This window comes from Chenopodium album, chromosome 11, assembly GCF_948465745.1.
Source record: "Chenopodium album chromosome 11, dcCheAlbu1.1, whole genome shotgun sequence".
Lineage (NCBI taxonomy): Eukaryota > Viridiplantae > Streptophyta > Magnoliopsida > Caryophyllales > Amaranthaceae > Chenopodium > Chenopodium album.
Window position 1 is genome coordinate 59,086,475 of NC_137844.1, and position 13,689 is coordinate 59,100,163.

Sequence of the window (13,689 nt, forward strand, 5' to 3'; positions counted from 1 at the left end):
AAAAAAAAAAAAAAAAGAAAAAGAAAAAAGGGGAGTTATTCCCCCCTTCAGAACTCATTCACGTTTGCGGTTGCGCTGCGTAGCTGCACTCTCTCTCTGTGAGCTTTCTCTCCTCCATTGAAGCAGCTTTTTTAAGTTACGGTAAGATGTTCTTACTTTTTAAAACATCGATTATCAATTTCTCAATCTATTGTTAATTGCTAAATTAATTTAGTATGGTCAATTTAGGGTTCGTGCATTATTGAACTACTGATTGATTATAATTACTTGAAGATTTAACGTAATTATTGGACCCTAATTTGATAGTCGATTCAACTTTGGTTAGTATAACCCTCTAATGTCAATGTCAGGACGAAACCATCAAATTCTAGATGGTTTTCGAGTGTAGTGTTCATGATTTCAGGTTAATATTTGATAGTCTTTAGGGTAGTTGACTTCAGGTTAATGTTAGGTAATTTTTTAGGGTAGTGCTCATTGATTCAGCTTAATTTTAGATAGTTTTTAAGGGTAGTATTCATGATTTCGGGTTACTTTTAGATAGTTTTTTAGGGTAGTGTTCATGATTTCAGCTTAATTTCAGATAGTTTTTGAGGGGAGTGTTCATGATTTCAGGTTAGATTTAGGTAGTTTTCTAGGGTAGTGTTCATGATTTGTTAGTGAATTCGAGCCTGATGAAAAGGTTTGCATATGTTGGCATAATGTAATTTGAGTAACTATTGGAGAATTGCTATTATGCGACATGACCGGCTTTTTAGTTTGGGTTAAAGGGTTGCCTTTTCTTGCTTGAACATATGTTGACATGATATGTTTCTTCCTTTCTTTGATATCATGTATCTCAATAAAGCTTGCCCCAAACAATATTAGTCAAACTTAATTTTTAAGTTCTCTGTACTTCTGTAGTAGATTGTATGTGGGTTAAGGTCAAGATGTTGTATCTTGCTGAGAGACATGCGTGGTTAGAAAATTATGATTGTTAATTTTGGTTTGGGGGAGTTTACAAGATTTGCTGTTAAAGGATGGTCATTTTTTAATTGGAGACTAATGCTGCTGCATTTATTTCATTTTTTGGTTGAGCAGGGGAAGAGGAGATTGTATTATATTATGATTTCTTCTTTTAAAACAAAAGGTCCCTCTTTTGTAATTTTGGATGTGAAGTTCTTTTTGTCCACAATCACACTAAAACACTGAATAAAGTGATTTCTATGACTTAGATTAAATAGGAATTTATGTTTTCATAAGGTGAAATGTGAATAATAAAAGTCTTTTTGCTGCATTTATAGCTATTGGTTTATGCATTGTGAAAATGATGGAAAAAAAAATTACATATAAAAAGTACTTATAATTTATAACAGATGCTTTTAACAAGACTGTTAACAATATATAATTATCTATACTATTAAGCGATCAATTATTAAAGGACAAATGAGTATTCAAATGTTGTCAACTGTTTTGATAGAAGGGATTATATTTGTGTGTGTTGTGTGTGTGTGTTTTGTTTTGTTTTTGGTTTTATTTCTATTTGCCAGCAAGTAATGTAATATTAATGGGGAAAATCTTCTGCACTGCAGTTAGTATACAGGAGATTGTCTTATAAAAAATCATTTAAATATTGATGGATCGTTCACCACATGATTATGCTGCTATGGCATTTGCTCAGCAACAGCAACAGCAACAAGCAGCTAATTTGCCAGGACAACAGTATGGATTTCCTCCACAGCATCAACAGTTTCCCCCTTCAGTTCACGGTCCTCCTTTTCTACCTCCTCCTCCATCTGTCCAACAATTTCCTTACCAACATCAGCAACATCCTCAACAAATCCATCCTCATCCTCCTCACTCTCATCTTCTTCATCTTCAGCAGCAACAACAACCTCCACCACCTTTTCCTCCTCATATGCCTCCTCACATGGCACCATCTCCTTTTCCTGGAGGACCATATGACTCTGCCCCACCCCCAGCTCCTCCTCCTCAAGATCCTGAAATGCGAAAGCGTATTGACAAGCTAGTTGAGTATGTTGCCAAAAATGGCCCAGGATTCGAAGCGATGGTTTGTGAGAAAGAACATAAAAACCCAGAGTATAGTTTCTTGTTTGGCGGTGAGGGTCATGGATACTATCGCTATAAGCTGTTTTTGTTTACTCGATCTCCTGGTCCTTTTGGTGCCCCTTTTCCCCCTTCTATGCCTGGGATTCATCCTCCTATGAATCCTACTGCAGCCTCTGGTCCAATGATGGGCCTACCTCAGATGCACCAACCTCCTTTCCCTCATTATGATCAGCAACAGCCCTATTCTCAGCCTTACATGGGTGATGGTCGAATGGATTATGACCAACCTCCCAAGTCATTTAGAGGTCTTTCAGGTCCACTTCCTTCTGATATTGCAATGGAGTTGAACAATGTGCTTGTCAACCTCACTGGTACCAAGGAGTCAATTAAAGGTGCTAAAGCATGGTTTATGCAGAGATCTCCTTTTGCTCCTGCTCTAGCTGAAGCGTTGAGAGATAGGGTCTTCACTTTAGAAGATTCTGAGAAGCTATTGCACATTATTTACCTTGCAAATGATATTCTCTTTGACAGGTATTTGAAGGCTATAATTGAGTTTGCTATAATTATTAAATTCTAAATGTTAAATCTAAATTAAAATTGTCTTGCTGATTTTGCTTTGTTTTCAAATTATTTTTCTATGTTCTTGCTCCTGTGGATTTTGTTGTTGGTAATAACCCTATGGAGGCTGCATAACTCTACTCTTTTTCTTTTGTTTTGCTTTATCTTCTCAAAACAATGCTTTGCTCTTGGCATTTTTAAGCCATTTACCGGTTGCTACAGTAACATATTGCATTGATAGCTATTCTGCATCTCTTTTCATCCTCCCTTCCTCTTACAAATATTTCCATGCACCATAGTGTTAATAAAAACTGTCTTCCTCCATTTACAAATTTTGTCTGACAAATACTTCCATACTTAATTCTAAAAAATTTACCCAAAATATTTAAGAGAAATTTATTGTGAAAACTAAATACTTTGTAAGCAACGTGGAGAGTAAAAATTTATTTTTATTTTTATTATTACTCTTTAACAGCACCCATTTTAGAAAATAATGGCTTGATAGTTGCATTTATTTTCCCCACCATGTAAATATGTAATGGATGATTTACTGGTGTTCTGGAATCATTTTAGATATATTTTCCCCTATGTGTTTATGTAAATGTCGTTATTAAACTATAAAATAATTGGCATACACTGTTGTGGTACTTTCCATTTTCAATGGAGCTCAAAGATATACTATTCTTTGGCTTTTGGTAAATAATAGATTAAATCAAAGTGGTTCAGTCCACTGTATGTGGTTAATCATGATGTTGATGTTAGCATATCCTTGTTTACATGGTTTTTCTTCATTAGTGGCATTGCACTATTTTGCTTTTTGCACCATTTTTTAATACTATGGTTACTTGAATTTCACAGCTTCCAGCGACGCGCCAATCCTAACGAACTTGATAATGAGGCTCTTGCATTCAAACCTGTTCTGGGCTCCATGCTGGCAAGAATTTACCATCACCCACAAAATAAGGAAGAAAACCAGTCACGGTTGCAAAAAATATTGCAATTTTGGGCTTCAAAAGAAGTTTATGATCAAGAAACTATCCATGTGCTTGAGGGAGAGATGACTGGAGGACCACCGCCTAGTTCATTTTTTGGGCCTCCCAAAGAGCTGCATGGTTCGTCAGCCGATCCTTCAAGTTCTGGGGGTAGGCCATCACCTTAAAATTCACCGTCTAATATTTTATCCTTTTGACATTTGAGTTAACAAATTTTTAAATATATTGGTGGGGGTTGTTTTTGTTTTTTTAAACTAATATTCCTGCTATTCTTTGAAAATTTTGCTGGATAAAATTGTATCAGTATGTTTCGAAAATGATATCTTCAACAATAAGATGCATCTTACTTGTGGACTTTCATAGTGGTTTCACATTTTCTTTAACTCTTTGAATCGATCATATATTTTTATGGACCTCGATGCAGGGATTCCTCACCAATCAGCAATCAGTAACCTTCAGTGGCAGCAGGACAAACACAGCATACTTAACCAAGAGCATCCTGATAGACATGGCTTCGGAGGTCAGCCATTTCTTCCACACACTGTCACGCCTGGTGGTTTTCCAGGATCTGTTCCTTTACCTTCGGCAGTTCCACCTGTAAATCAACTTCCTACCCCACTTGCACCACAGCCATCTGCTAATAATGTTGGCGAAAAGGTACCGCCATACCCTTTGTTCCCTCCCGGTCTTATACCTGGAATGGTAAAAAAACAGCAGGTTGGAAGTGGTGTACCTTATTCTCCGATGAGCCCTCTCGAAATCCCAACTGTCATACCATCATCTGATATTCTAGAATCTGATATCTTGGAGAGAGTGTCTAAATATTTTAAGGAGATTGGGGAGGTCAACCCTTCTGAAGGACCAATGAGCGGGTCTGAAGCAAGATATGATGATGACTATCAAAGAGATTCTCCAGTCCGCAAAGGAGGAGCTTGCATCCCTCCACCACCAAATCTGCAATTAGATGCAGAAAGAGAGACAGAACCGGGTTCATTTAGCTCTGGAAGATTAGGTCTTGGAGCCACTGCAAATCCAAATGAAGCAAGCCAATATGATGATGTGTATACTAGTTATCGCAAACAGAGAAGCTCTAATTACCATGTGTCAATGAGTACAAGAACAGGAACACGGTAGTAAAGCATAGTAGAAAATTTTGTGCTTTGTGAGCTGAAGTACCAGATACAAAAAGCTTAACTCTCTTGTATGACTTAATGTTTATTCTTGGTTTGAGTTTTGTAAAGCCTTAACGTAGTGTTTGAATACAAGGATTTAATTTCAAACTAGTGTTAGGCTCGGACGATGTCCCGAGTTATTATATTATTTCCATGATAAAAATCTTTGTTAATATGTCAATTAAGAATTCAGAGTGCACTACAATGAAGGAGAGATAGCTGCATCATTCTCTTCGCTTGACCCAATAATATGTCATTAAGTTGTACATCTAAATAATCAATCAAATACTAAAATCATATAACGACAATTTAACTAAATTAATGATCAAAATAAGTTTAGTTATAATAAGCAACCAAACGAGGTTAAATAATTTATCACTTTAGCATGATCGGTAGATGTGAAATTATGAATTCTTTTGTAATTGAACCATGACATTTAATCAATAAATTAATCTTAGTACAACTGAACAAAGCACAAGTGCACAACCAATATAATAGTTTGATACAAATTTCATAATTTCATTTGACATGAATCATGTAAAATTGATACTGAACTAAACTAAAAGTCAAAAGCTAACTCAAATTTGGCTCCACCCAATTATATATTGAGGATTTTGTTTTTTTTTACCACTTTTAGTTATTGAGGATTTTGCTTAAAGAGTGAAGACGTATTATTATATTACCAAGTCGACATTATCAATGATTTAAATTTAAACTCAGGAATGGATCCCATAATATAATTAAGATTATGGTTACAACTTACAAATCTTATGAATTAGAAAAAAGGAAAATTTGTCAGAAAAAATCCATTTGAAGCACTCTTTTTGTCCGAAAAAATTTTTTAAATTCTTTTGGCAATCTAAAACCTGATTCCAATTTGTTGAAGACAATCAAAAAATCTAATTACCCTAATCACTCTCTAATTATCCCTAATTATCCTTCTAACTCTCAATTAATTATTTAAAAATTAATAATTAAAAAAGACATAAAACACCCAAACCCCCATCAACCTAATCCTCTTCATCTGATATATCATCATCCGCATTATGAATCTGATTTACAAGGGAGTTCTTAATCCTTTGGTAATTTTTTAATTTTATTTATTTATTTATTTATGTTTTTTTTTTTTTTTTTTGAGGACTAATCCTATGGTAATTAAGAACTCGATTACTGAAGAAGTTCAAGTTACTAGCATGGACCAATCAAATGAAGGATTGGGCCCAAAGTATGAATAGCCCAATTCCAAAGATGAAGCCCTAATTACGTTTAGCTGTTGTATGGGCCCTAATTTGGTTTGGTTTGCCTTTTTTTCTTTGGGTCTATTATTTACTGTTGATCGATATAGATCATCTGCAGGTTACCAGGAGGCTCGTAGAGTCGTAGGGGTGCAAAACATAGCTGAGAGTCTGATGCGGGCTTCAAGTATTCCGACTTTGCTTGAATAAAGTTTGCTTGCAAGTGTCTTTCTTAGGTTTTTCGTAGTCTTGTTATTTCCTTTGTTGGCTTCTTTATTGCTTTATACTAATTTTTGTCAATAATTTAAAAAAAAAAATTATAACGATCAATTGAGGTGACAAATTAGTTACCACAATTTGAATTAAAAAATGACTACATATTGAAAATTTTCAATCATTGAACAATAAATTTTCAATTGACTGACCTTATAAAATAGGTAGAATTTTTTTTTTCAACTATAATAGTTTGATGATGCGGAGTACAAATTTCATAATTTCATTTGACATGAATTAATTTAAATTGATACTGTGCCTTGGTGGGATAACTTAGCTTTCATAGATGCATTTCATAGAATACTGTGGGAAGGCTCATTGGGAGTCATGGTATTGTAATTTGTAAAAGATAATTAGAATTTTTAGCAAAGTTAAATCTTTATCCTTATCGTGGTGTAACTTTTATTTGTTTTAATATTATTAAATTTTGAAAAAACTTTATTAAATATTCATATGATCATATTGTTATATACATCGGGGTGTACCGTATACCTAACTAACCTATGATTAGTTTTTACTCTTCATTTGATGATAAAATGTATAAAAAAAAAATATCAAAATGAGAGCAAATATCCATAGGTGTACAATACACCCGGGTGTATTTAACAACCACTCAATTTAATTTGCAAAACATTGTTTTGTAGGTACTCCCTCCGTGTTTTAACAAGTGTTAAACTTACCAAATTTGGCCGTATTTTAATAAGTTCAGCTCAATTCAGTTCAACTCAGCCCGACTCCTAAGTTCAGCTTAATTTCAGTTCAGTTCAGTTCAGTTCAGTTCAATTCAGCTCCAATCAGTCCAATTCAATTCAGCTCCTAAATTCCTTCTCTCATAAAATATTCATTTTAGCTCTATTCACTTCAGTTCAGTAAATCAGAACAGGCCCTTAGTCATATATACACATTATATGTTGCATGGAGGAAATACATTTATACAAATACATGTGGTGAGATGATGATATAAATTACGTAGTATAAACATCAAACAAATTAAAGCTTGACCTACTAGCAACTATTTGATCTCATGACTTGCTTGAAGGTCATGAAATCAACTCTAACTAGAAACTTTTGGTGTGGTGATGCTAAGATCTCTTAGTTATTTCTACTCATTGTCAATGAGTCTGACTTCTCTTTACCGCAAAATATGTTATATGACGAATATGAGATTCAATCTAAACTAAACTACTTGTCATCTAAAACTATAATGTGTTTCGGTGAATAAAGTAATGACATCTTTGTAACCTACAATAGTCCGGAGTAGTAAGCAACTAAGCATCCACGTTCCATGATATTTAGGCATACTGAATTACTGTTTTTTTTTTTTTTTTTTTTTTTTTTTTTGGTGAGCACTGAATTACTGATATTGGACATATGACCGATTGATTGGGCCAGTGAAATAGATGAGTATATGTCCAACTATTTCAATCAATTTAGATGGAAAGATTTTTGGGCCAAGCCCACTTAATTGCCTTGGCATCATTAGGTGGATTTGGCAACAGTGGCCCAAGAGATTATTTTGTGTTGGGTTGAGATTATTTCAATCAATTCGAACCAGGAATGTCGTACTTGCTGCAAACATCTGCAACATAAGCATTGAACACATATCTTGCTGCTGATGCGCCTGCTGCTGCTAACGACAAATGACATGTCACCTGTACCAAAGTTGCTGTATTGTTAGTCATTGAATCTTAATTAAGGTATCATAACATAATCGTATACAAATTAAGGATGACTTTTGAGTGGCCAAAATAAAATTGTGGTTATTGTATCAAATCAAATCACAACCGTTTATTTTTATTGACTAATGTAAACCGTTGATATAGTTTACTTTTTATTTTATTTGTTAAAATATTAAAATAAAATAAAAAAAACCTTCCACGTTCTTTTTCAGTTTCTTCTTTGTTTAAGCAGTATTTTTTTTCCCCCTTAACTTCTCTTCAATCTTTCTTCATCGTTTTCTTTGTTTTGAAGTGGATACAAATAATTTAATCTTCATTGTACTTTTACAAACCAGTTTTCTATTTAAATTACTTGCAATTAAAGTATTTTTAAAGACCGAACTATATTGTATGTCTGTATCTTTTCAATATTGCCGCATCAAGCCATCAAGTACCTGTAATCTGTAATCAAGCAAAAAATTAAAGCAATCTTGAATTCAAGCAACTCTATTTGAATGGTTGGACTTGAAGCCAATTGTTATAATCAGATTGAAGAGAAGTAATGAAAGAAGATACTGAAAAGAAACCGATAAGAATTTGAATTTTTTTTTTTTGATTTTTTTGTTGTCAAATTTTTTTTAAATATAAAATAAAAATAAATCATATCAAAGGTACACATTAGTCAATAAAAATAAACGCTCCTGATTTAATTTAATACAATGGCTACAATTTTATTGTGGTCATTTGAAAACTGTACACATATTAAAGGTCATAAAATCAGTAAATACCACATCGATGATAAAGATTTTGATCAGAAGTCTAGGACTCAATCGCAAATCAATCTTCTTGATGAGTGTGAAAATGTCCACGCATGCAGCTACCAGACTAAATGTCTGTTGCAGGCATACTAGCCCGATAATCATTTTTATAGCACTAAACACAAAATTAGAAGAAGAAAAAAATATTAACAATTACAAAACCAATTAATCGAATTCATGAATGGAACAAAGCTAGCAATATTATTATTACCTGATGTTTGCTTTACTGAATAGTGACCTTTGCGTAGATGGGGACGTAGCTATAAGAGTTACGGCAGTAACTACGCAAAGAAAATGTGCTAGCCTGAGTATCAGGCTAGCTATCGTCCCTGGACGGCCTATGATATCATTCATCGATCCTATCATGATTCACGAGTACATATGGGAGGATCGTAAGTTAAAACATATTCAAAGATTATACGTATAAGAAATAAACAATGAACTAATGAAGTGACGAAGGGTGCATTTAATTAGAAAGAATGAAAACGAAGAAAGACAAAGTGATTATGACAGAAATTTGTGATGAAAAACTAAATTCCATAACAGCAAAGAGAATAATAATGATTGACTTAATTTAAATTAGTCCAAGCAAATGGTAAACAAGCAACCTGATCCTAAAATTCACATCTATCTATAATATTATTAAAACTTAATGGGACAACATGTTACCGCCATGTGTCACCATTCCTTTTATATGACTTGGCGCCACATGAGCAATATGTGTCACCTTATGTGTCATCATTCATTACCCTAAAACTCTTCACATGTATAACATTTATACTTAATTTCCCCATAAAGATGTAACTCCTAAATAATTATTGCACATTAAGATATTTTGTTGATTCCTTGGATGCTATGGATGCTAATTTCCTAGAATCCTAGATTCAATACCAACCAAACAATTATACAAAATACTCCATAATATTTACATAAATTATTATTTTATTATTATTACTGTATTCTTATTCACTTATAAATATTGGTGAACACTACCCTTTTAAACTTAGTTTTTTCAAATATACAAATATATAGTGATCCGGGACATCGTCCGGGCCAATAACTAGTTTAAAACATGAAACCCCAAAGTTAATGTAATTTTTTTAAAAAATTTTTTAAAGAAATTCCCATTACATTGGTGGCCCTTATTAACTTAAAAAAAAATAAAATAATACTAAGGTTAATTTCTTAAACGCAGCATTAATTAAGTTAATTTCCTGTAACTAAGGTTGAAGTGAGTTGAACTAACCAGGGTTATAAAATAGTGAAAGCGTTGAATTGACTAAAATTGTTTCTTTGTCCTATCCATGAAAAAGCAAAGCGTTGCTCCCCTGTACAAGTACAACATCTCCTCTTACCTATGCATTACTCACCTAACAACATACTAATACTCAGTATAATGCACAAATAGGATCATTTTCTCCAACAATCAACTCTAAATATAGCTTAATAGTATCATGAATTTCAAAATAAGGTAAACATGTAATTTTCCAAAAAAAAAACATGTAAAATAGGATCATTTACTCCAACAATTAACTGTGAAAATAGCGAAATTAGTGAAATTACGAACCTGAGTTTCGATTTCCCCAATTCTCTATCACCAGAGACCACCCCGACACCGGCTACCGGGCCTCTAACTGTTTCTCTTTCCTTTATCTCTGTTCTGCTTCTACTTCTCCTTTTATTTCTCTTTCTTCGAATCTGCTTTTTTTTTTTTTTTTTTTTTAATTCACTTACTGTAGAAGTGTAGATGCACTCCATTGGAGTCCAGTAGGTGTAGAAGTCGAATAACTTTCCCAAGTCACTTCCGTTTTTTTTTTTTTTTTTTTTTTTTTTTTTGCTTTAAGTGGTACGAGTAGTTCCTAATTATTTATTTATTTATTTATTTTACATTTTATGGTACAGGGATACTTTTTGAAATTTTAATTTTGCGTATCTCATCCCATTCCGTGCAACATAAAGTATAACCTTTAAAGTACTATGTATATTGTATATTACTCCCTTCGTTTTTAAATACTTGATCCGTTTTTTTATGTGCGGAGTTTTAGGAAATATTAGAGAAAGTAATAAAATATATAGGTAGTGGGATGGGTGGAAGAATAAAAAATGGTAAAAAGCAAAAGTAGTGGAGAGAATGGGAGGAGAGATAATATGAAATTAATAAAATATGACTTATGTTAGGTCCACTAGGTGAGAAAAATGAATTAAATATTGTTAAAGTTTTCCAAATAAGGAAATAAACAAGTATTTAAAAACGGTCGAAAAAGAAAAGTAGAGCAAGTATTTAAAAACGGAAGGAGTATCATTTATATTATAATGGGGTAGGACCGTAGGAGTGAACGATAAGCATTGGTACTCCGTAATAAAAATTGCGACTAGTTTGAATCCAACAAACCAAACAACGAAATTCTAATCTCGAGATCAGAAAAGACCATTGTAATACATACTTAAATCAATTCATAATTAGAATTATACCTACATCCCATCATAATTTTTTGAGTTTAATACGAGTATATAATTAGGAAATTTTGTGTAAAACTACCTTAAAGGTAGAGTTATTTGTAAATAACTACCCATTTTTTTTTATTGGTTTAGAACTACCCACAAGTTTGAAAACGTTTGGGTAGCACTACCCATTAACATTTTTCGTCCAATTAAGACGTTATCGGAGCCCACTTTTTTCACTTTTGCCATCCAATTAACTCTCCCAATTTGTACAAAGGTTTTAATTTACCTTAATCAACCTAATTAGGATTTTAATTAGAATTCATTTTAGGGTTCATTAGTTTAGTATTATTTGGGGATTTTGATTTCTAAGGTTTGGGGACTTAATTGAATTGGGGTTTTTGTTTATTTTAACATCAAAATCATGTTTTAATTGGACGGAAAACATTAGTAGGTAGTGCTAACCAAACGATTTCAAACTTACGGGTAGTTCTAAACAAATGAAAAAAAATAGGTAATTGTTTACAAATGACCCTATCTTTAAGGTAGTGCTAAAGAAAATTTTCATATAATTATGGGATTTGATTGAAACCCTAGATTGAAGAACAACAATCGCAAATAAAGCAATCGAAATAAGGATGCAAACGCCAATAAACTATTGAAGACATATCTCATCACGAATTATAACTCAAATAATTAAATCAATAAGATAAAAGTATATATTATTGTATAATACTCCATAATATTTTCTTTCAAAAAAAAATGCTCCATAATCTTTATTATAGTATGATGATATTATTTATCAATTACGGAGTATCATATATCAAAGATAAATAAAAAAAATTAGTCTTCGCAACGTTTGGTGTTCCAATCTTTCCAGCAGTCTTTTTCGTTCTTATAACATTTCTCATCCAAACAACACCAGCATGTACTAGCACCGCATTGTTTTTTTGTGCAGCCTATTACTTCAGGAACTACTTTTGCTTTCCTGCTCATCATCAACTTCATTAATCCAACTTCATCTCCAGCGTTATTCAAGTTAGTTTCATCACCTATACATTTACAAATTAAGGGAAAACAAATTATGAGAAAATTATAGTTTTTAGTAAAAACCAAGTCTATATTATTATTTATTGAATTAAATGGAATTATTATATATAGCTAATTAGAATAATTATTGTTGACTTGTTGTGATAGAACTCTATTGCTAGCACAATATGACGACAATAATAATTGCTATAAACCTAGACATTCAAACAACACGAAAATAATTAATAATAGTGGGACTTACAATTTGCAATAATCAAAAGAGAGAAGACGATGACAACTGAAAAAATAAAAGTGCTTGATGCCATTATTGTTTTTGTTATTGAATTGATTGAATAGAGAGTATGATAGTACGGAGTATAAGTGAGTACATCATGCATGGATTCAACTCGAATTATTTATAGGTGCATTTTGTTTGTAATTATGGAACGTTAAGATTTTCTTAGCTAGCAAAATAATAATAATAATAATATATCTAATTGATCCGATCTCCTCTATATCTAATTGATATGGTATGATTTGATTATCTTTGTGATTTCAATTGCTTGTCAAGATTAATGTTTGTCATTGCTCATTAAGGAAATGAATCAATTATACTACGTATTAATTGGATGTTAATTTTAATTTAGAAGATTTTTGAAAGGATTGTTAATATACGGAGTATTATTTATTTCCACTATGCATCTTCAAGATACTATTGGCAATATTTCCTACTCTAACAAATACTGGTATATATTATTATGCCATAATGTAAGATTATCAAGATTCTATTCTAACAAATACTGGTATGTATTATTGATTTTCTTTGTGCATCTTATAGATACGGCTCACAGTATTTCCAAAGAATATTACTCCGTATTATTTATATTTCATTCCTTGTAAAACTGTTTTTTTTTTTTTTTTTTTTTTTTTTTTTTTTTTTTTTTTTTTTTTTTAAATATTCAAATTTATTTAAGGGAATTACTAAAAAAAAAAAAAAAAAAACTTATGCAAGTCCACAACCTAAATATGCATATTACGTAGAATCTATCTATAATCTATAACTTTATACTAAAGGCGAAACCAGGAATGACACATGTCATCTCCTGGTTAAAAATTTTCCCTCCAAAAGTTTTTTTTTTTTTTTTTTTTTTTTTTTTTTTTTTTTTTGGGCCAAAGCTTCTTCGAGAAGTTTTTAATACAAACTATTCAATAATATTTCACTTCCTCTTTTATAAGTATATTCCATTTGACATTTGTACACAATCAAACAAAGATTTTTTTTTTTTTTTTTTTATATACAATATTCTATAACTTTATACTAAAGGCGAAACCAGGAATGACACATGTCATCTCCTGGTTAAAAATTTTCCCTCCAAAAGTTTTTTTTTTTTTTTTTTTTTTTTTTTGGGCCAAAGCTTCTTCGAGAAGTTTTTAATACAAACTATTCAATAATATTTCACTTCCTC

General features: G+C 32.0%; 2 protein-coding genes across 2 annotated transcripts; one reads left to right on the plus strand and one right to left on the minus strand.

Moving 5' to 3' along the window:
• On the plus strand, positions 1-4,995 carry LOC145569461 (SUPPRESSOR-OF-WHITE-APRICOT/SURP RNA-binding domain containing protein 1-like). Its single transcript, XM_081628805.1, has 4 exons — positions 1-141; positions 1,569-2,577; positions 3,463-3,746; positions 4,021-4,995. The coding sequence occupies exons 2-4, from the start codon at positions 1,613-1,615 to the stop codon at positions 4,728-4,730; spliced, it is 1,959 nt and encodes a 652-aa protein (XP_081484931.1). The 5' UTR covers positions 1-141; positions 1,569-1,612; the 3' UTR covers positions 4,731-4,995.
• A 2,822-nt stretch (positions 4,996-7,817) lies between these two features.
• LOC145567006 (CASP-like protein 5B1) lies at positions 7,818-9,106 on the minus strand. Its single transcript, XM_081626243.1, has 3 exons — positions 8,964-9,106; positions 8,723-8,867; positions 7,818-7,928 (listed from the first exon to the last, which is right to left on the minus strand). Exons 1-3 carry the CDS (start codon positions 9,104-9,106, stop codon positions 7,818-7,820), a joined length of 399 nt encoding a protein of 132 aa, XP_081482369.1.
• Between the last annotated feature and the right edge of the window lie 4,583 nt (positions 9,107-13,689).